This window comes from Exophiala oligosperma (genome assembly GCF_000835515.1).
Source record: "Exophiala oligosperma strain CBS 72588 unplaced genomic scaffold supercont1.15, whole genome shotgun sequence".
In the NCBI taxonomy this organism is placed as follows: Eukaryota; Fungi; Ascomycota; class Eurotiomycetes; order Chaetothyriales; family Herpotrichiellaceae; genus Exophiala; species Exophiala oligosperma.
Genome location: NW_015622832.1, coordinates 171,918 through 193,941, shown reverse-complemented (window position 1 = coordinate 193,941; position 22,024 = coordinate 171,918). Strand labels below are relative to the sequence as shown.

The window sequence follows — 22,024 nt, the reverse complement described above, 5'->3', positions numbered from 1 at the left end:
CTCTCTCTCTCTGTGTGTTCATCCATCTCATCACAACTCTTCATCACACTTACTACACACTGCACACTCGATCTCGTACATCCTGCAACTAATTCAACTTCTTCACATCAATACATCCTGCACCATGTCTGAGGCTACTAAGAAGACGGCGCCTACCCTGAGCCAGCGTGAGACTGAAATCCTCATTGCTGCTCTTACGAATGTCAAAAGTGGCGAACTCCTGGTAAGTGAGAAGTCTCCTCCAGCTCGAAAGCCGTGCACTCGACTCGAGCCATGACCAAGCGGCGTTCTTTCACTGACACTGCCCAGATCGACTATCCTAATATGGCCGTGACTCTCGGTGTTGCGAGCGTTCCTTCAGCCACTGCACGCTGGAGCGAGGTCAGAAAGAAACTTGGAATCCCCACCAAGAAGTCTACTGGTGCTGCTAATGGCGAGCCGTCCACCCCCAAGGCCAGAACTCCTCGCAAGCCAGCTTCGACCAAAAAGGCCCCAAAAACTCCAGCTCGTGCCAAAGATGGAGCAGACGGCGAGGAGGACGCAGATGAGCTGGCTCCCCCTCCCGCGACTCCTCAGGCTGACAGCAATGACGGTAAGATTTGACTCTTTGGAACCTTGCTCCCCTTTTTTCTTGCTAGAGTTTGTCCCTTCATTGTCATGCCGGATAACTGACACATTTGCTTCTAGAAGTAGATGTTCCGGCTACTCCCAAGACTCCAGAGACACCTGCTGCTACAAAGAAGCGTGGTCGTAAGACCAAGGCAGAGAAGGAAGCCGAAGCTGCTGCCAACGGTGCTGATGCTGACGTCGAGGACAAGGACGAGAAGCCAGCCAAGAAGCCTCGCAAGACTCCAGTCAAGAAGAAAGCTGCTGCCGCTGACGCTGATGGCGAAGCAGAAGTCACCGTAACTCCAGCAAAAGCCAAAAAGGCAACTCCACGCAAAACCGCTGCCGCACGCAAGAAGGCTGCCGCTGCTGAAGCCGTTGTTGCAGACGCAGAAGAAGCTGACGATGCTGCCGATGATTCCAGAGTCAAGAATGAGAAGCTTGCAGCTGACGCTACGATGGCGAATGACGTTCTCAATGGCAACAAAACCATGACCCCACACCCTGAAGCCGACGGTGAGAACGCAGATGGCGCATCGCAAGTCGAGCAGGAGGAGAATGGCAGTGATGATGATGATCTCGTCGTCGAAGATGCCGGCGTCACTCAGGACACTTCCGAGACTATTTCAGTCGTTCACTCTGACGTCTAACTGCTTTCCTCAATGGGGGCTTCTGTTCCAGAAAGCAAACCGTCTTGGTCTGGCGTGCAGACTAGAACAGGACTTTTTGGGAAGGACATGTACCAGACTTGCACGTTGAAGTCACCTTGGAACAGTCAGTCACAGGGCAGATTACAAAAACAACCTTGGGACCTCAAAACAAGAGACTTGATTGCACGACTGAGATTGGGGATGAAATCGACATTGACATTGGCCTGGAGAATGCACACATCCGAGTACTGAGTAATGGCGTGAGGACATGAGCGTCTACTGTGGACAAAAAGGAGTACCTGGGATTTTCAATTGAGCCGATGGTGACAAAGGCCTGCTGAATAGTGCTTACGAGTGGGATTGATGGCCGGTCCGAACCAGCCAGACAGCATGTGGCCGTTATGCGACATGCAAAATCCATACGTTTTGTCTTTGACGACTTCACATGGTCGAGTCAAGTCGAGTCGAGACAAATCTCTCTCTAGCAGGTAGAATCTTCGCAGAACACTTCCCCTTGATACTCACTCCATGGTCCATACTATCCGTAGCCCGAGGAGCCCACGAATAGATGCTGGCAAAAGAAAGATTGTGGAATCGTTTCATCCGTCTACACACCCAATCAAATCACACGAGGTAGGTCTTGTTCATGTGGACTCGGTCGGGAAGGGCTCCAGAATCAGCAGGCAAAGCAAAACTCGCCCTACCACAAAAACACCTCTACGGAGGACTTGGATGGTGGGCTAAAGTGACAAAAATCCTTCAAACAAGTAAGAGCGGTAGCCCTCCTTTCCACCACGGCCGACCCAACAACACCACCAGAAACGCCATCAGAAAGATAAAACAAAAAAGTCTTTTTGTGGTACCGTACAGAACACACACACACACACACAAGTCCCCCCATCAAACAAAACCCAGATCGACTCCCTCACAAGGCTTTCGATACGCTTGTCAACGAATCGACGCCCTCACAAAGCTTCGATACACTTGACGAGAGCATCGATCCCACCGTCACAAATCTCACCACCGCGTTCCTCGTTCAACATCCAGGCCAAGTCACTCAACAATCCCAACGGGACTTCTCTCTCTTTGCCCTGGCCGTCCTCGCCGTCCTCCGTGCCTGCGCCGCCCTTCAACCGCCGGGCCATGAGGCTGGTGTACTCCCACTGCTTGGCCGCCTCCTCCGCTCGGTCCACGATGCCGGGGGCAATGCCACACATGCTTGCACAATGCATACCGAAGCTGCCTTCGGCCGTGCCCGATTCGAGCTTGTACAAGAACGTGACGCGCCTGTTTTCGTCGTCGACCAGGATGCTCATCCGCTGTGGAATGATCTGCGGGTGTCCCTTAAACTCCGCAGAGAGCGAATGGTAGTGGGTCGCAAAGAATCCCAAACACCCAACGTGCGAGGCCAGGTGGTGAAGGACGGCCTGGGCCACGGAAACGCCGTCGTGCGACGATGTGCCGCGGCCAAGTTCGTCGAGAATGACCAAGCTGCGGGGAGACGCTTCGGAGAGAATCTTCTTGGTCTCGGCAAGCTCGACGAAAAAGGTCGACTGGGCGGCGAAAATGTGATCTTGGGCACCGAGACGGGACATGATCCGGTCAAATGGAGTGAGCCGTGCAGATTGACATGGAAGGTAACAGCCAACCTGCGCCATGATGACTGCGATGCAAGTCATTCGGAGCACCGTAGATTTGCCCGCTGCGTTTGCCCCCGTGAGCAGACTGATATTGGCCTCGTCTCCGCCCAAAACAACGTCGTTGGGAATGAAGTTGTCAACCTTGGCTAGGAGACATGGATGACGAAGCTCGACGAGTTCAAGAGTCGAACGTGTATGGTCGTCGTCATCGACAAATTCCGGTCGGCAGCTTGGATAGCCCAAGCTCGCGCTGGCCTTTGCCAACGAGATCAAACAGTCAAGCTGGGCGATGACCTTGACAGCAGCCAGCCAGATCTCGTAATTCTCGTCGAAGCGAGCTTGGAAACGGCGAGTAACTTCCTTGGATATCTGAGCGTGAGTTTCCTGAGCTTCTTGGAGTTTCCGAACAAGAGCCCGCAGCTCTGGAAAGTAGTAGCGCTTCACTGCCTGCGTAGCAGACATTTGATCCCAGTTCTTGGGGATGCCTTTAACTTTGGTGGGAACTTCCAGCTGCATAATCTCTTTACCGTTGTCGCGGTAGCAAATCGCAGAAGAGCCTAGTTCTTTCCGCCATTTTCGAAGGAGTACGTTAAATTCCTGTTGGATCTCTTCGATCAAGTCGTGTGAATTGTCAAAGTCTTCCTCGAAGCCGCGCTCAGGCACCAGAACGCCTGTTTCCTTGGCTTTTGAGCGGTCAAAGGCATCCGTCCAGTATTTCAAACGAGATTCAAGGTCTGGCATGGCAGAAATGAGCTGACCAATGACGCCCTCGGCATCTTGTGGCCTTCCTGATCCATCTCGCAGTAAAGACATGGTGTGATCAATCTGCTCGAATCCCTCCAGAACACTGACGAAATCTTGAACTCTGCATGCTCCAGCATGGACACGAGAGATCAATCGTTCCAAGTCAGGCATCTTGGACATTTGTGACGTGAAGCGGTCTCGCACCTTGGTATCAGCGTTCAGAGAATCGACAGCGTCCAGCCGAGCGTTTATTTTCTTTGTGTCCATCAACGGGTGGCACACCCACTGCTTGAACATTCGCTTGCCAAAAGGAGTGATGCACCGGTTCAGGAGCTGGAACAGGGTGCCTTCAGGACCTCCATCGTAAGAGTTGGCGAAGACTTCCAGGTTGATCAATGTCTGGCCATCCAGTACGAGGCTGCCTGCTTTGCGGATAGGGTCGTACCAAGTGAAATTGCCTAGGGTGACGAGTTCCCGTTCAATTTTGAGGGTCCTCAAGTACTGAATCAAGGCACCGAGAGCAGACATGAGCAGATCTTTCTCTCTCGCTTGTTGAAGGACCTCCGGCCAGTCCATTGGGAAGTAATCACAGGCTTCGATTTCCTTGGCAGTGATATGGCCTTCCCAGAATTCTTTGCCAGGTTTCAGATAGTTCCATATGGTGGTCAGTCCAGTATTGTTCTTGAGAATTCGTAGCGTCTTGGTAGAAATGCCCCCTTTCTCGAGCAGTAGCTCTTGAGGTCTTGTCTGAGCAACGAAGGTCTCGAATCGGGTCAGATCCGCATCGTCGATCCATTCTGCGATGTGAAAGTGACCGGTAGCCGTGTCCACAAACGCCACGCCGAACGAAGGTAAGCCGTCGACTTCCGCTTCCTTGATTGCAACACAATACGTTGCCATATCGTCCTGCAACATAGTACCGTCGACCAAGGTGCCTGCGGTGAGAACACAGGCCAGTTCTCTCTTGATGACCTTGTCGTCCTTCTTGCTCGCTGCGCTACCTCCTTTTGCCCATTTAGATGCACCCTTTCGGCCGCCAAAGCCGCTCATCGAATCCTCGCTTGCATCCTTTTCGGCCCGTTCCCTCATGTCCTTTGCCAGTTTGCTTTCTTGCTGATCGACTCGTGCAATCTTGAAGCCCTTGGCCACGAATTGGTTCGCCCACAGCCCCAAACTCGATTCCGGAACGCCTACCATGCGCATATTGACACGGTCAGTAAGCTTCAGATCGAATAACTGATGACCTATGGTGGCATCATTTTCGTAGAGTTCATAGAACTTTCCCTTCTTGAAGAAGACAATGGTGTCCCAGAACTTCTGCTTGATCTCCCAGTACTGCTTCTCGAATGGCGAGAATTTCGCCCAAGCCATGGGAGGGATGTACAATGTTCGCGGGTCGTAGTCAGGATGGCCGGGAGGGTTCCTATCCATATCCCTGACATCCTCCAACCACGCGTGCCGCTGTTCTGGTTCCGTCATATGGGCCTTTTGTTTACCAGGCTTCTTCGAAGGGATGTTGCTCGGTCTCAGCTGTAATGGCTGGGGGTTCTCGGGGTCGTAAGTCCATTTCTGAGCGGTTGAACCTTCTGGGAGATCCATATCCGCATCAAAGGCAACATCCACTGGTTCGTCCACTTCATCTTCGACGGGTGTAAAGTGTGAAGAGGTCTTTCGTGCAACCGGCTTCGAGGGTCGTTTGCGTTTGACAGGTCGCCGAACATCATCGTCTGAGTCGTCGGGGACTATGAAATCGTCCATATCTGGCACGGTCAGCAGAGGCATCACCAGGCATGTAACAAACTCACCATCTTCACTTTGTGCCACCTCGTTCTCCTGCTGATAAACATCTTCGTCGGCACTATCTGACAGCCTTCTCCGTTTTACAGGTCTCGAACGCACTGCAGCTTTAGGTTTGAAAACGTCATCGCCATCGGTACCTTCACTATCGGACTCGATATAGTTGATGATCTTCTTTGCCTAGACAATATTAGCTGAATGTCTTCCTGGGGCAGGCGGTACGCGTGTTACCCTGCGTGACGGCGTTCCCCTCGCACTAGAATCGCCTACTCCATTAGTCTGCCTTTCATCAGCTGAGACTGGCGATGGCAGACCTTTGGCAGGAGGCGGACTCGTCCGAACATCATCGCCCTTGTCCTTGTCCAACTCTGGCTCCGGACCATCACTACTCGGAATTGGTGTCAACGACGAGGTCGAATAAGCCGCCGTAGACCTCTCCCGGTCCTTCTGTAGGCCAGGCGTTGCAGTGGACTGCCGAGAGGGAAGTGCAGGGGATGAGCCTGTGGATGGTGTCCGTTGGAAGAAGCCGAGGAGCGTCTTCTGGCCGGAGCCCGAGGATTGTGACTTCTTCAATGAGGGCGTAGAAGCAGGACCCAACGGTGTCTTTTTGGGAGGCATGGCGGCTGTCGAGTTGCCTTCCTTTACACCACAAGACGATCTCAACGGCACACGAGTATCACAAATGAGGAGAGTGGTATGCGTAGGTATGTGTGCAAAGAAACGCAGGACGTGAAATAAATGATGTCAATCGCGTGTTGGTCACTAGCGCGACTTCTACGCGTAGATTGCGCTTCGCATACGCGCGATATGTTCATACTTCAGATTAGCATAGATTACCATTAAATTACTCAGGACTACCGTGTGCACTGCACGTCTGCGACTGTCATTTCAATCATCATACCCAACGACAGATGTACTCTCCCTTTTCCTTGGACGCCAGCCTTGTCTATTAAATTCGACACGTCCAGGAGGTGATTTCGTGATTACTCTACACATTTGTTTTATACAGATTCATATAAAGATGGAACAAGAAACAGGACTAGGCTCCTGCAGCTTTGTCCTTGTCCCCGGCTTCCTCCTGAGCAGCTACTTCAGCAGCCTTCATGCCCTCCCAGGCGGCACAGGTCAATCCTGCTTGCTCATACTCCTCGTCGGGAATGATGTCGATGATTTTCATCTTCCACTTCCCAACTCGTAGAATGAGCAGCTTCCCATCGATAACGTACTTGGCTGCTTCCTGAGCCGTATTGCTCTGTGCTGGCGCGAAACTCAAGCTGTCATCCATCTTGCTCATTGACCCTGGCAATGCGCCGACATACGCTCCACCGGCCATGATCAGCCTATGCCCTTCAGCTTTAGACGATACCAAGCCCGCAGCGAACATGATCTGGCCCAGCGGCTTGTCAACCACAAGACTCCTGGGCAATTTGACCCTCGTTGAAGCATTGTCTTCCATCCTCATCGGCTGAGCATGCTTGTTCAGGGACGGATGCGTGAAGTTTGCATTCGGAGCCTGTCTCCCTGCGCCTGTAGCTGTATCACTAGCTTTGGCGTCCGCTACACTTGAAGTGATGTCACTGATCGTCAGCGTCTTCTTGAAAAGCTGTCGATGCTGCTGTTCCGCTTCCTTGGCACTTTCAGTGCCGTAGATCAACTCCACAAACTCTCGGGCAAGTGTGTGCTGTGCTACACGCTTTGACGCATCTTTCTGGTGTTCCTTCATGATCTGCTGGATCTCCGGCAACGGCAAAAATGTGAAGAGCTTGAGATATCTCTCGACGTCCGCATCTGCTGAGCGAAGGAAGAACTACAACGAGTGTTAGAAACATCATCGGCAACCTAGGAGAAGGGCAAGTGCTTGCCTGATAAAGATCAAAGACCGGCGTCATGTCAGGGTCCAGCCAAATCGCATTGCCAGCACTTTTTCCAAATTTCTCGCCGGACGAAGTCGTCAAAAGCGGCACAGTGATGCCTAAAGGTTCGGAGGTAACATCGATGTTGTTTTTCTGATCGATGATCTTTGTGTTTCGTAGTGCTGTCTGGTATTCGTGCGAGTCCTTCGCGATCTGCTTGACGGCATCTGCTCCGGCAAGAATATTGCCAAATTGGTCCCCTCCGCCAACCTGAATCTGAACTCCTTTCTGGAAAAGATGCCACCAATCCCAAGCTTGAACCAGGGGATAGCTGAATTCGGCGTAGGACATCCCATCGCCTTTTTCAAGTCGGGTCTTGACACTAATTCATGAGTCAGTTCAGAGAGCTCCATCTGATCAATAATTAGGCGTGTGCCGACATACGTATCTCTTCCCAGCATAGGCCCAAGACGTACGTTGCGACCGAGAATCGCAAGATAGTCCCTAGCCGAGAGTGCGTTCCACCAAATCGAGTTGTTTTTAAGTGACCTTCGCCACGCCCACTCTTTTTGAAACCCTTTCCGTTCAGCGTGCCTCTCGATCGAAGCTCCCAACCTTTTCAGTTGTGCGTGCATGGCGGCAATGTTTGCTTTCCGTGTGGGCGCCGACTGTGCTTCTCGACCGGTGGTGCGTCCGGTAGGATCTCCTATTGATGATGTGAATCCGCCCAACTATTGATCCAATTGGATTAGCAACCCATTCGGGGACTTCAGGGCAGCGGGTCGCAGTTGCTTACCACAAAATGCGTATCATAACCATGAATGTAAAACCATCCAAGAACCATAAAGACAACCATGTGACCGACATGCATGGACGGGGCGGTAGGGTCTATCCCGGCATAGACACCAACTCGACGATGGATCATGAGCTCGTCCAGTTCCTCCTTTGACCTATTCGCAATAACAGTCAGGCAATTGCATCTATATACGTTTGATCAAGTGCTGGCTGCGTACCCGACGGTCTGGTTAATGTAACCTCTCTCCTCGAGTGTCTTGAAGAGCGACGGCATTCGACCCGCTTTGATGTCCTGTGCTCTCGTCCGCCATTCCTCCTCGGCTTCCTGGATCTTGCGCATATGATTCCTGGTGATCCATCTCCTCGTGGTCGTCGAGACGGTCGAACGGCAGGAGGCATTGCCAGCGTGAAGTTGCTGTCGGCAACCCTGACAGACATACCAGCAGCGCTGGGCCGCGCGTATGGGTTTATTGGCGGACATGGAGTTGCATGCTCGTAGTCAGTGGCTTGACAGTGTCGCGATGCATGCGCAAAAAATGTTTTGGAGCGAACTGAATGTCACACGGAGCTCGGCAGCAAATCCACCGACGAGGATTACATAATGCGTCTACCACGGATGAATCGACCTACGGGCACAGACGTAGCGGACCAAATCCATCCTCAACGGAAGGCACATCACGGTGCAAGAAACCAGTTGGAAAATCGTTTCGTCAAGTACTTGACGTTTCAATGACGCTTATATTACGCACAGGAAGTAATCAGCACTTGTATTCTGGACCCTATCACGCACGCGGACGAAAACAAGGGCCATAATGTTGTCCTTACGCTGTTCCAATCTGATGGTAAGATACCCAAAGAGGATCTGTATAAAAGATGCGAAAACATTCCCTCTGAGAATTTCAAGTGATGTTCCTAAGGGAAACGTTTGAGCTCTGGTAACACGGTACTCAGAATGTCACTCAAGCGCATACTGATCACAGGAGCAACTGGAAAACAAGGCGGTGCCCTTCTGTCTGCTTTGCTGGACTCTCCGCCAAATCCACCCTTTCACCTTGTTGCGCTTACTCGCAATACCAAGAGCGCAAAGGCCCAGGCACTCGCTCAGAAACCCAACGTCAGCGTTCTCCAAGGCGACCTGAATGATTGTAATGCGATCTTTCAATCTTGCAAAGAGCCCTTCCATGGCGTCTTCAGTGTCCAGGTACCCATTCGGCCAACAATAGAACAACAACAAGGGGAAGCTCTTGTCGACGCCGCGGCAGCGCATGGTGTCAACCACTTTGTATACACTTCCGCAGATCGAGGCGGGCCTGAGCGATCGGATCGCGACCCCACGGCAATCAAGCACTTTGCTTCCAAATTCAACATCGAAACCCACTTAAAAGCAGTGTGTCAGCGTCCCGAACATCAGATGCAGTGGACCATAATTCGGCCAGTTGCTTTCATGGAAAACTTGACCCCTGATTTTCTTGGTCGAGCATTCACGGCCATGTGGAGATTGAATGAGCCAAACACCAAATTACAGCTTGTGTCTTCGATCGATATTGGCATTTTGGCCGCAGACATTTTTAAACATCCGGGGTCGTATACCGGGCGAAGCATCAGCCTTGCCACGGATGAGCTCACCCTGCAGCAAGCCAATGATATCTTCAAACGCGTGGTTGGGATGGATATGCCTGAGACATACCCTGTCATCGGCCGCCTGATTAAATTCATCCTGCACGAACAACTCGGTGTCATGTTCAATTGGTTCAAGCAGGAGGGCTTCGGTGGTAATCCAGACGAATTCAAAACCAAATTTCCAGAGATGCAGGATTTCCAAACATGGTTGAGGCGGTCGAGCGGCTTCAGAGATAGGGCGCGAGTACTCGAGAGTCGATGAGCTGGCTATGGGCGAGATGGTCGAGTAAGCCTGTACTACATGTCGGTCGAGGATCATATGAGTGTTTTTCAGCCATTTTCAGGCATCATTTTTGTCTTTCATAGTATTTTCGTTCATTCTGAATAGTGTAATCATGTGAGTTGTGAAGCATCATTGTCGAATGCCCATTCAGGTATAGAGAGATCCCACGTTCTATTCAACTCGTCCCCAAACAAGAACTGATCCCAGTCAGCATCGGTATCTGGCAAAGGAAATTGAAAGCTTGGATCATCAAAATTCTCGCAATCTTTCGCCAGCAGGGTTTGCGGTGGGCCGAGGGGCTGCCCCTGGGATGCACCTTCAGTTCCAGGCATATCTCGAGGTATAACGTTGTTATCCTGATATGGTGTATCGCCGTCGAGAGCCAGAGACTCTGCGAGTGGTGCATTTGAAAGCGACTTCATCTCAAGGCGGATGGCACCGAAGTAAGGCAGAACTACTGTTCTTTTCTGTGGTTCCGTGCCACTGAGGTAGTCATCCAAGAATCCTCCCAGCTCGTCGAGCACCTTGAAACCTTGTTTCCCGATTCCGCCATTGAGATGTTTCGCCCTGAAGCGAAATATGTCTTTGACCTGTTCTATAAGGTCAAGGTCTTCCCTGACGCTGTCGATAACAAGCTCCGGCGAGCCATGAGAGGATGGACAGTGTGACAAGCGGAAAATTACCATCACCATGAGTATACAGGCGCAGAAAACGCCCTGGAAATCCTCACAAGGACAAATATATACCGCCAGAGATGGATCAGAGCGCAGCAGGTAGAAAATACGAAGCATTCCAAGGCAGGCCTGGCGGCAAAGTTGGCGACTTGGCTCGTATGGGTCGATCGAAGAGTCGGGACTGTTTTGAGTAGCTTCAGAAAGTTTACCCGACCCATCCGGAAGAGGTTTCAACATGAAGGGTAGGTGCAGGAACGCTTGGACCTGCCAAAACCACATCTGCGCCATAAGATGTTGATATGACACATATGGATCCGTGTAGTTCATGTGTGAATCAACATCCCACCAATATGTAGGCATACCAGCGGCCGCCTCATCAAGAGTCGACTGAATGCACATTGTCGTGTTATACCTCGAATCATCAGGCTGATTGCTTGAGTTGCGATCATTCACACGACCTGCAATCACTGCGACCACCCTCCTGAACGCGCGCATTCTGAGGTCCACAGGCACACACCCATTACTGTCGCCAGTGGCTGCAATAACATTGCCCCGGAGGACGTCAAGAGCCAGATGATCTGAGAATTTGTCGTCTTGAGCATGAGGAAATCCAAGAACCAAGCTCATTAGTCGGTCCAACTCGAGTATTGAGCCAATCCATCGTTGACGGTGGAGAATGCTAGAGACGTGAGCCTCGTCTAGCAAAGGGACTTCCCCGTCCTGCTGGAAGGGCAAGGCATCGGTAAATCCACTCTCCCTCGCCACTTCAATGGCTTGCCGAATTGAAAGCCAGGACTTTCTCAGCTGATTCGCCTCGGCGTAAATTTTGGCTCGCATCATGTATAACAGGAGCAGGCCAGAGTCTTTCATGTAAGCAGGGTCCGCAGATGGAGACAACAGGACTGTGTCGACGGCAAGAACAATACGCTCGGTGAGCTCAGCCGGAGCCGTGGAAATGTTGAGCTCCACATCATCAACACCAGCCCGCAGATCTCGCAGCGACATCGCAATGCAAAGCAAGGCTGTGCCAATGGAGACAGCATCATTCGCGGCCAATTTGGCCTGGACGAAATCGCGCAACGATATTGGTTTAATCTCTTTATGTGGCCAGCTAGTAGTGCTGCCCGGGGAGTCGCCATTCGAGACTGTACCACTTTCTGAAGATGTGTCGTCGCCCGAAACCTGGTGGCTTTTAGGGTTGAAAAATACCTCGTGGAGGGCGAAGGTTTGGTCACGCCAGGCAACCCACCAGTGTGTCGAGATTTCAACCACTTTCAACAGGTATGGCTCCGTAGAGATGGTAGAGCGCAACTTTTCTGCATCTGAAGCAGCATTGATGTCGGAGGTCAAATCGGAGAATGTCAATACCTGAACCTTCTCGGTGATTATTGCAGGAGATATGCATCGTTGTGCAAGCTAGATAAGTCGTAAGTCTTGAACGTTCGATACGCCGCATTCTGTTTGAAGGAGAGTTCAGATACCCACCATTTCATTGTTGAAAAGCTGAGTCAGAAGAGGACTCGTTTTCCTGGCTTCATCTTCCGCAGGAATCCTTGAATTCAGTAGAGTATTGGCGGTTGTAGGTTTCAGTTGTGGATTTTGCGTAGACGCAGAGCCAGGGTCATCGAGACCACTGACCTCCGAACGGCCAGCGAGTCCCGCACCATCGATATCGGGAAGACCTAGGCTCTTGAACAATTGCAAAGTAGAATTTGGTTGCCATGGACCATCCTGCTCTCGCGCAAGTCTTTCCACCATTGAGTCCATCCGGTTGACCTGAATATCCATCCGCGACCTGTTTTGCCTCGTGAACTCTCCGGGATCGAGGTCGTTGATATCCCTTCGCCGCTTGTAGATTCGCGCCGATGGCCGTCCTGATCGTGGGTCATTGTTTACCGAGTCCTCGCCTGCAGGTGGAATGGTTTCTGAAGCGACGAATCCCTGCACTCGGCATTGTCGGCCATGCTGTTTACATTCATTGCATACGAGGCTTGAGCCAGATTCCGAGGCTGAGCCGTGGTCGGCCAGAGCTGTCGAGGCAGGGTCTTCCTGAGATGGCTCTGGATAACTGCATTTGATCTTGCGACGGCGACCTTTTTACGGTTTGGTCAGAAACAACAAAGGAGTGTCGGAATAGCATTTCCATCAGGAGAGTTCAGGATCGCAAACAAGAAAATACGTACACTCGAGACATGATTTTGTACCCTTGCGCATCTGCTTGAGTCCAGCAGCCCCTCCGCCTCTGGCTACCACAGACACTTTCTCTCTTTGGGAAGGCATTGCTGCCATGGGATGGTGGGTATACACAGAACGAAGATTGGTGTTCGTTAAGTTGACAGGAATACTACAGGAAGAGTGTATTCGAATGTTCTGACTAATGCAGATTTCAAGCCTCTCGATACAGTTGTGGCGGATTTTGATTATCTAATCCGGGGTACAAGGAAATGAGGTCAACGCACACTTCATAGCATTCAAGGTGTGCATCTCCCATGGCTTAGCAGTGTTCAGCCTTATTATCATGTGATATGGGCACTTAACGCAATACGAAAAGACTAGAGTCATTGAATGCTTCATAGTACAGTATATGGGGAAAAGGTTGCTCATTTGCCTGGTGTCCATCGACTTGCTCGCAACCGATGCACCGTTTCCAAACCAAGACATTCCAGAATGTGAATATGCAAAACTCGGGCGTCGTCCCATCATCCCACCCATTCAGACGTCGTCGTCGTCATCATCATCATCATCATCTAGCTTCAGAGGACTTTCCTTTCCAATATCCTCTCTACTATCCGCTCTCCGCTGGCTGAGGCTTCGTTGACGGATTTTCTCTTTGGACCATCTCCCTCTGCGCTCCCCACGTCTCCTGCTTTCCATTTGTTTTACCTTCTTCACATCGACATCAGGGTGAATTCTCTTGATGTGCTCATAGAGCCTTCTGCCTGTGGAGAATGGCTTCTGACCACGTTTACATCCGGGAATGGGGCATATTATGACGTCCGGATGTGCGAGCATGTCGACGTCGACGTCACTAAAGTCGACACTTGTGCTTCTTAATGCTGACAGACCGAGCCGAGATGGAGTCGCGCTTCCTCCACCTGCGACATGGACCTCTTTCAGATGCTGTTGTAGATGGGACGTTTTTCGGAAAGGGACACTGCGCCTGGGACAGGACTCGTGCGGACAACTATGCAATACTGGTGCAAAATCTCCGTCGTTCGCCTCTTCGGAAACCTCGCTTTCGACGGCAACTTGGGTTGTGAAATGTGGTTCCTCGCCTTCTTTGGCGTCACCTTCGTGGAAGACGCGGAACAGCATATTTTCTCCGAACAATCGCCCACAGCGCTCACTTGCTCTCTCGACGACGGCAGGATCCCACCCAGTAAGCGACGCCATGCCCACAACGTCACTCCAGTCGCGTAGGCCAAGCTCAGAGAGTTGTCGTGCTTTCCCCACAGACATCCGGGACATGGAAGAAAAGTTGGATGAGTCTCTTGCCGCAGGCGATGAATTTCGAGGCCGACCCTTGCGAATTGCGGAGCGGGAGCTGGTTCTGCGCAGACTGGTGCTCTTAGATCTTTCCTCGGACGTGTTCAAGGACCTTTGCCTGCTCTTTCCGTCCGGCTTCGACGCATAGGCATACCGCGCTTTGTGTAGACCAAGGAGTAGATCATCAAGCTTGGACAGGACATGTCTCGCACTAGGAAGGAAATATTGCCCAGCCTTGTCATCATCTGCAAGGGGTACAGGTTTGTCGTTGACCAAGCTCTGGTCATCTCCACCTTCAGCCATGAGTTTGCCTCTTTTGGGGTCTGGTGACTCTGATGCTGAATAGGCTCGAGAGGAGAACATGGGAAAGTGAGCATCCTCTGAAGAGGACCGCGCTTCTTCCGTCTCAAATCCCTGAGCATCTGAAGCGTCATTCTCCGGTGTATCATCACTGTCTTCGACTTTCGACACAGGGTTGATTGCGCGAGGTTTGAAATTGACCCTTGATTCTAAGGATATGTTGTCCCATTGCCGTGTCTCCCATTTGTCTCGTGCAAGTTTTGTTGTATGCGCGATGAGGCAGTGTTCGAGGTTTGCACTTGGTCGAGCGTCAAGGTTGTACCGAAATCCAGTACCAACTCCAGCCGTTGGAAGAAGTTCTTCTCTAGGGACCTTGTCAGGAGGCAGCGGCCAAGCAGTCCAATGCTTTGGTATCGAAAGCATGGCGGTATCCGGGTCTTCTGGCGGTGGTGATCTCTCCGCCTCGTGGTCTGTAGACACGGCAGAGTTTGCTCGGTCTTTGCCTTTCGTAATTCGGCTCCGCTTGCGGCCTCTTCCTGTCTGTTTTACGTCTGGTGCGTGTCGTTTGAGCGCAAATGAATTGAAAAGGTGTATGCCCAGATCTCGGCCGTGTAAAGCGTCTATACTTTGTGCTATCGATCTCTCCTCTTCCGTCCATGATTTCCAGGTTGAAGCTGATCCAAAATACCTATTCGGGCGTGTGAAGTATGTTTCTGCATTGTCGCCCTGCGCAAATGGCAGATCCGCGAAGATTGACGTGAGACTCTCCCGGTCGAAGAGTGCATATTCTGTCCGTGCATCGTCGTGTGGCTGTCTAGGTGGCTGGCTTGACGGTAGATAATGGGGTTGAATTCTCCCAGATGGCACATCATCCTGGGCTCCTCCATCGATACGAGCGGTGTTTAGTTCCATGCCTAAGAATCATGATAGTCCTGCTTAATCAAGAGAGGCGAATGCGGCACCGTCGGTGGCTCAAACTCGCTGTAGTACGAAGTAAAGGGTGATTTTAAAGTCGTGTTATATCTATTAACAGAACAGGAAAACAAATGGCAAAATATATATTTCGTTGTCACGTGCGCCACGTTTTTAATGGTTAAAAGCACGCACGAATTGCACGAATATTCGCAACCTCCAAAAGTATCCTCATTATTATCATACGGGTATCATCACTATGTGCATATGCTTTTTGTGTTGCCTTCCAACACCAATTCCACCCAGGTGATCAACTGCGTAGGAACATTTTGTATGTCGGACTGTCTGTACACTCAGTGAAGGGATATCCGATGTCTTTGAGAAAGCCCTCCAGCTCACCCTTCTCTGACTCTGGACATTGAATGCCGGCAAGAATTTTGCCCACATCGCCGCCGTAGTTCCGATAGTGAAACAGGCTGATGTTTTGACCTGGCCGCATTGTCTGGAGAAATTTGAAAAGGGCACCGGGCCGCTCTGGAAATTCAAACATGTATAATCGTTCGTCCTTGACGTCGGTCCGCCCACCGACCAGATATCGGATGTGAGTCTTAGCAAGCTCATCATTTGAGATATCTCTCGCGGTCATACCCTCGCCCGAGAGTCGGGCAAAGAGTGAGTCCAATTCCTTGGCTCTCGCACCCGCGGAGGAAACTGAGATACCCATCAAGACGTGTGCTTGAGCTTGCGATGAAAGTCGGTAGCCGAATTCCGTCACAGCTTGAGGCAACACTGCCTCGACCAGTTGTGCAAACGAGCCTGGCCTCTCGGGAATGGTGACGGTCAGGAGAGCCTCTTTCTGCTCACCGAGAGCGGCACGCTCCGCGACAAATCTCAGTCTGTCAAAATTCATGTTCGCACCGCTGGCCACAGCCACCAGCTCTCTGCTCGCATCTGCCGAAGGGTTCTGAGAGACCCATTTCTTCAGACCGGCCAGCGACAATGCACCGGCCGGCTCCAGGACCGACCTCGTGTCTTCGAAGACGTCTTTGATAGCGGCACAGATCTCGTCGGTGCTGACTTGGACTACCTCGTCGACTATTTCTTGACATATCCTGAAAGTCTCCTCACCCACGGTCTTGACTGCCGCGCCATCCGCAAAGAGGCCAACATCATTCAGCATTACCCTTTTGCCCCGCTTCAACGATTCAACCATGGCATTGGCGTCTGATGCTTCCACCCCAATGATCTTGACGTGGGGTGCTATCCGTTTGACATAGACACCGATACCTGCGATCAAACCACCCCCACCAACACAACAGAAGATGGCTTGTAGCTTTTGCAGAGACGTTTGCCTCAACAGTTCCATTCCTATGGTACCCTGCCCGGCGATGACATAAGGGTCGTCGAACGGTGGTATGTTGGTCAAGCCATATTGCTTTTCCAGATCGTGACAGTGTTGTTTCGCAGAGTCAAAGTCTGGTCCATGTAACACCACGCTTCCACCCATTCTGCTGACATTCATGTGTTTGATTGCGGGCGTCCCCGAGGGCATCACAATAGTGGCTGGGATCTTGAGATGTCGCGCAGAATAGGCAACGCCCTGCGCATGATTGCCGGCGGAGCATGCAATGACACCCTTCCAGCTGACCTTTGGTGGCAGATGTGCCATCTTGTTGTACGCGCCTCGCAGTTTGAACGAGAAGACTGGCAGCAAATCCTCCCGTTTCAGAAGGACCTTGCACTCTAGGCGGTTGGAAAGGTTGACGGCGTGTGTGAGAGGGCTTTCGGAGACGACATCGTAGACCCGGGAGGTGAGGATGAGTCGTAGGTAGTCAGGGTAGCCACTGGGCAGTAGGAAGTCTTGTGGCACATTGTACGTGGGCGTATCTGCTCGTTCAGAGGGAGGAGTGGGAGCTGCAGTGTACTCTGTCAGGGCCAGGCCTGAGGTTCTTTTCGGAGTTGAGGGGGTGGGTGTCGTTGTCCCGTTGACTGATGAGTCTGCAGCGTCCATGGTGGACGAGCAAATCCAGCGTTCTCGGTCTCCAGCGAGCAAGTTACGTGGTTTGTCTACTGGGAAGAATTGAGAATTTTTGGGAGTTTTCGTAGAAGTGACTCCGTCAACAAAATTTCTTTTGAGCTCTCCGCACACACCGCATCTCCCAAAGGGCGCGAGGGGCAGCAACGGAATTACTGCGCCATTGTCTGTTAGGGCCTGATGCTACAACACTTTGGATCTATGTACAATCTAGTTGTTGGTAACTATACTTGTAAATAAAAGGTCGCATAAGGGCCTGAGGGGAGGGGTTGAGGGACGGTAGCCCTTGACGATATCGTAGCTCATGCAGATGTGGCGAGGCTGAGGGAAATACTTACAGTACCAGTGGTGCAGCCTTGTCCTTTCAATTCGGGTTTCTTTTCGGCGATCGAGTGGGCTCCATCCATCTGTGGTGGAAGAAATACCAGCGAACCACTCTTCATAACCGTGAAGCTCAATCACTGTTCTTCTTTTCTCAAGGCATACTTACTCGAGGAAGTCGTCCCTAGGAAAAGACATACTTGATAGCATTCAAGAAATTACGAGCCTTTGAACCCCTACAACCCCGAGTAGACCTGCATATCGACGTCACGACTCTCACATCTCTAAAGTTGCGCACCGTGTTATATTCCTTCACTGCGCAGCAAGTACCTTATCGGCAGCCAAGACACAGTTTGAACAAAACAGTCGAAAGGGTTGATACAACATATACATTACTTACCTTGTTTCCTCCCGTGTACTTCGCGAACACGAAAAAAAGATGTCCAATCCGAACGCTACCGAGCCCTCTCCTCTCTCCGAGACCAGCGTACCCAGCAGCTTCGACAATGAGTTCTTCGAAGAATCACGCTTCCAGAAGTTCTGGCGGAAAATCAGACAGGAACCTCTGATCCCCGTCGGGTGCGCCGCGACGTGTTATGCCCTGTGGATGGCGACGCGGTCGATCCGGGCCGGCGACCACCACCAGACGAACCGCATGTTCCGAGCACGTATCTACGCGCAGGGTTTCACGCTGCTGGCCCTGGTGGCCGGGAGCTACTTCTACAAGGACGAGCGGATCAAGCGTAAGGCCTTTGAATCGGCGCTGGACGAGAAGAAGACGGCAGAGAAGAGGGAGAAGTGGCTCCGGGAACTCGAGGCACGAGACCAAGAGGACCGAGAGTGGAGGGACCGCATCGAAAAGGCGAGCGCGGATGCGAGAGCCGGAGTGCAAGACATCAAACAGTCCACGGAGAGACTGCTCGACGACGGCAAGGAGAGTCTGAAAAAGGTCGAGCAACAGATTGCGTCTGGGCAGCCTGGAGAGGGGGAGAAGAAGTCGAGCTGGAAGATCTGGAGTAGGAGCGTACAGGATGAAGTCATTCTTGACGGATGGGGTCCTGGAATGTGGGCGACGAGGACCAGAGATGCGTGGAGGAGGTTTTGAGTGCCGTGTCAAAGACACTCATTTAGGGCCGGTGTCGGTGTGTACAAAAAGGGTCTCAAATTGAAGGACGATCACGGCAAACCCATGGAATAAGATATCACTACTCGAATACTTTTCTAGATGATGCTCCTCCCTCGCTTTCATGTCTCCTATGTACAGATCAACCACTTCCCGGCCATGTGCTGCTCTATGACCCTAGGGGTCTGAAGACGACCTCGAGCTCCTGAATCCAAGCTGGAATCAAAAGAACAGCGACGTATATAATCAGGCTCTTATTGCCGAACCCATCTGGTTTGATCTCAGTACATCCTGTTATTGCCAGGCGTTTGGGTGGAAGGGAGGTGCTCGTGCACCTCGTTAGCGTTACCTGTAGCTGCAAAATACCTTGGACCTGGAAAGTCGAGACAGTTTTGGCAAGCTCAATCAAATTGAGCCATAGTTGTGTTCAGTTTCTCTTCTTCCTCTGATTGTGACCTCATGCTGTTATTTGGGAACATATCGACCCTTTCGTCACCTCCTGTCATGTGGGAAGCCTTTTGTGGCCGACAGAGTGCGCCGCGGCCGAAATGGAGACCTGAATTCCACGAAGAATGCCACCAGTCCGATGCATGGCTCTCATTTATGACAAATCAGGTTATTTCTCGCAACCGTTGGAAGAGGTACACCGTTCGAAAATTCTTCTGCTTTCCCATCGATAGGCTTGGGCTGTCTCTTCACATGAAGAGGCCAGTGTCCATTTGAGGGGCCTCGGATCTGTCGAGGGACTTTGCATGAACGAGGAATTTTGGTGCATCTCGAATCCGCGCTGCTCAGTCACCCTCTCGAAGCAAGTTCGTCTATATATCTCCGCATGCCATCAAACTCTGCCTTGCCCGTCGAGATCAAGTACCGAATCTGCGAAATGTCTTTGACATGCTTGTTGCGCTCGAATTCACCACGAGCATATGACACAGGCTCAGCACGTCTGTCATGTGGTATCTTATATAGACTGCGAAGGATCGTGCGCCATAGTCCCAGCACGCGCTGACGCTGGATAAAGTGGTCGAAAGAGAGTGGGGGAGGTTTCTTGGTTCGAGGCCGAGAGGCGGCAGCAGGTGAGGCGAGAAGCCTGAGAGACGAGCGCATAGAGGACAGGCTTGAGTCACGGTAGCCTCTGTAAAGAAGTGATAGTGCCGCGAGTCCTTTTAGATTGTGAAGGCAAAAACAAGAATGAGGAGCACCCAAGGACAAGAAGTTGTCGTTCGTTGACGGTATTGTTTGCGGTGTTGACCAATTCCGCCAATGACATGACGACAATCGCCGAGGAATACGAGGCTGATTTCTTCAGCCTTGTGTTCAACCATGGTCGCTTCGCATCGGGACGATGGTTCATTCAAATTTCTGCCCTATCACCTTTCGATGGTGAGGTAGTGACAATAAATCCTGATGCGGGGCTCTGTCGGGTCTCGTAATTGGAATGAGTACAATCTAAATACCTTAACGAGGAACAGTTGGAGGACAAGTCTGGTGACCTCCAGCCTCTATCAACGCTTTCTTCTGACCCGCCGACGCCAGCAACAGTCGCACGGCGTCTCGGGCTACCGCTCTAGCACAGAGGGCCGAGAAGTTGACTGGATACCTTTTGACGTCGTCTGGCGGAAATGCACAAAATTTATTTGATTTCTACTCATACTAAGAACTTATTCCAAGGCCTATGGCAACTGCAGAGCGTCCTTCAATAACGTCAATGCACCAAACAGTTGATTATCGTGATACTTTCGCGCGTTGATCTGAAGATCGATCGGGGCACCCTCAAAATTGCCTTCTTCCCACAGCTGTTTGACATGCTTACATTCGTCACTGAGAGGTTTGTAGTCAGAAGCGTATTGCTCGCCAGCCTCGGACTTTATGGGCGTAGGGAACACCACTCCAGGGTAGTCGACAAAGTTATAGAGGGAGGTATAGGTCCAGTAAAAGGCCGTGTCGTGCGCCGAGGCAGGGCCTACAAAGCATGGCCCTATGACAACGTCGACATCTTGTTCGTTCCAGGCTTTGGCAAATGCTATACGGTAGTCGTCCCTTTCCTTTCTCATATGGCTGACGCCCGTGGCAGTTTGCATACCAGCGGGCTCGGCGTCTTTCCAGATCCAGGCACTGAGTGGCAAGATTGGCTCTCCCGTGCATGTGATGGCCTCTTTCATCCCCTCGGCGCCGTCTGGCCAGTACATGCGTCTGATCTTGGACCAGGCCCCGGCAGCGTCATACGGCGTAAAGTCCTTGACCTCAAAAAGATCCGCGTACTTGGGGTCAGAAACCTGTTTCTTGGCCCACGCCACGGCTCTCTTGACCGGCGGTTGGGGGTCAATGAAGCCGTCATTGGAGATTATACCGATCTTCAACTTCTTTGGGACTTCGGTCTTGAGGCCAGTCCACGGGATGGGAATCAATCTTGGATCTTCCAGGTATGGCTTGGCATCGAGAATGAGGCTGGTGAAGAGCTCCATGTCTCTCATGGTCCGGCACATGGGTCCAATCGAGCACAGAACGTTGAGTTCAGCGGGGAACGGATTGTGCAGCATGCCGGTCATTGGTAGGGTGTATGATGTTGGCTTGAAGCCATAGATGCCACAGAAAGCCGAAGGACCACGGATACTACCGCCGATATCTGTACCAATACCCAGAACTGAGCCCTTCATGGCTATCAACGCAGCTTCACCTCCCGTAGAGCCACCGGCGGACAGGTGGATATTATGAGGGTTCAGCGTCCGCCCCCAGTATGAGTCGGTTTCGAGATGCATGATGGCCTGCGGTTGGTTGGTTTTGCAGTAAAACACGGCACCGGCTTCACGGAGTATCCGGATTAAGAGCGCATCCTCGTCATCCTTGACAATAGTCGAATACTCTCCGGCGGAAGAATAGAGTCCTGCTGTTGGCATGTGCTCTTTGATACTGATGGGTACACCATGGAGAGGACCGATAGTTTTACCATTCTTCTCGAGATATTCATCCAGTTCTGCTGCTTTTTGGAGGGCTTTCTCCTCAAAGAACTGGGTCAGACAACATGTCAATTGGTGTGCAATAGCAGCCCGTTTGCAAAAGGCCTTTGCAACAGCTACGGCAGTAAGCTTGCGAGTGGCAATTGCCTCGGCGAGACTGACGGCATCGTATTGCTCGGTGATCTGAATCTCCTCTGGGCTCAGAAGGCCACATGTGGATGGAATGGT

The 22,024-nt window shown here is 51.6% G+C and overlaps 8 protein-coding genes across 9 annotated transcripts; 3 read left to right on the top strand and 5 right to left on the bottom strand.

Moving 5' to 3' along the window:
• Positions 1 to 124: 124 nt before the first annotated feature.
• Positions 125 to 1,256, top strand: PV06_10707 (uncharacterized protein; the record flags this gene model as incomplete). Its single annotated transcript, XM_016412281.1, has 3 exons — positions 125 to 223; positions 310 to 592; positions 688 to 1,256. The coding sequence occupies 3 exons, from the start codon at positions 125 to 127 to the stop codon at positions 1,254 to 1,256; spliced, it is 951 nt and encodes a 316-aa protein (XP_016257295.1).
• A 591-nt stretch (positions 1,257 to 1,847) lies between these two features.
• On the bottom strand, positions 1,848 to 6,129 carry PV06_10706 (uncharacterized protein). The gene is made up of 3 exons (XM_016412280.1): positions 5,669 to 6,129; positions 5,446 to 5,617; positions 1,848 to 5,400 (listed from the first exon to the last, which is right to left on the bottom strand). Exons 1-3 carry the CDS (start codon positions 6,053 to 6,055, stop codon positions 2,222 to 2,224), a joined length of 3,738 nt encoding a protein of 1,245 aa, XP_016257294.1. The 5' UTR covers positions 6,056 to 6,129; the 3' UTR covers positions 1,848 to 2,221.
• Positions 6,130 to 6,350: 221 nt separating this feature from the next.
• Positions 6,351 to 8,584, bottom strand: PV06_10705. 2 transcript variants are annotated; one of them, XM_016412278.1, is made up of 5 exons: positions 8,304 to 8,584; positions 8,087 to 8,240; positions 7,735 to 8,021; positions 7,300 to 7,672; positions 6,351 to 7,244 (listed from the first exon to the last, which is right to left on the bottom strand). In XM_016412278.1, exons 1-5 carry the CDS (start codon positions 8,564 to 8,566, stop codon positions 6,477 to 6,479), a joined length of 1,845 nt encoding a protein of 614 aa, XP_016257292.1. In that variant the 5' UTR covers positions 8,567 to 8,584; the 3' UTR covers positions 6,351 to 6,476. The 2 variants fall into 2 exon arrangements, with proteins under 2 accessions (XP_016257292.1, XP_016257293.1); XM_016412279.1 differs by having other exon boundaries at positions 8,087 to 8,584.
• Positions 8,585 to 9,037: 453 nt separating this feature from the next.
• PV06_10704 (uncharacterized protein) lies at positions 9,038 to 9,967 on the top strand (the record flags this gene model as incomplete). Its single annotated transcript, XM_016412277.1, has 1 exon — positions 9,038 to 9,967. The coding sequence occupies one exon, from the start codon at positions 9,038 to 9,040 to the stop codon at positions 9,965 to 9,967; it is 930 nt and encodes a 309-aa protein (XP_016257291.1).
• On the bottom strand, positions 9,411 to 12,999 carry PV06_10703 (uncharacterized protein). Its single transcript, XM_016412276.1, has 3 exons — positions 12,846 to 12,999; positions 12,148 to 12,755; positions 9,411 to 12,078 (listed from the first exon to the last, which is right to left on the bottom strand). The coding sequence occupies exons 1-3, from the start codon at positions 12,949 to 12,951 to the stop codon at positions 10,099 to 10,101; spliced, it is 2,694 nt and encodes an 897-aa protein (XP_016257290.1). The 5' UTR covers positions 12,952 to 12,999; the 3' UTR covers positions 9,411 to 10,098.
• Positions 13,000 to 13,221: 222 nt separating this feature from the next.
• On the bottom strand, positions 13,222 to 15,448 carry PV06_10702 (uncharacterized protein). The gene has a single exon (XM_016412275.1). It carries the CDS (start codon positions 15,358 to 15,360, stop codon positions 13,375 to 13,377), a length of 1,986 nt encoding a protein of 661 aa, XP_016257289.1. The 5' UTR covers positions 15,361 to 15,448; the 3' UTR covers positions 13,222 to 13,374.
• Positions 15,449 to 15,567: 119 nt separating this feature from the next.
• PV06_10701 (threonine ammonia-lyase, biosynthetic) lies at positions 15,568 to 17,467 on the bottom strand. The gene has a single exon (XM_016412274.1). It carries the CDS (start codon positions 17,369 to 17,371, stop codon positions 15,671 to 15,673), a length of 1,701 nt encoding a protein of 566 aa, XP_016257288.1. The 5' UTR covers positions 17,372 to 17,467; the 3' UTR covers positions 15,568 to 15,670.
• A 320-nt stretch (positions 17,468 to 17,787) lies between these two features.
• PV06_10700 (uncharacterized protein) lies at positions 17,788 to 19,199 on the top strand. Its single transcript, XM_016412273.1, has one exon. It carries the CDS (start codon positions 18,156 to 18,158, stop codon positions 18,819 to 18,821), a length of 666 nt encoding a protein of 221 aa, XP_016257287.1. The 5' UTR covers positions 17,788 to 18,155; the 3' UTR covers positions 18,822 to 19,199.
• The last annotated feature ends 2,825 nt before the right edge of the window (positions 19,200 to 22,024 follow it).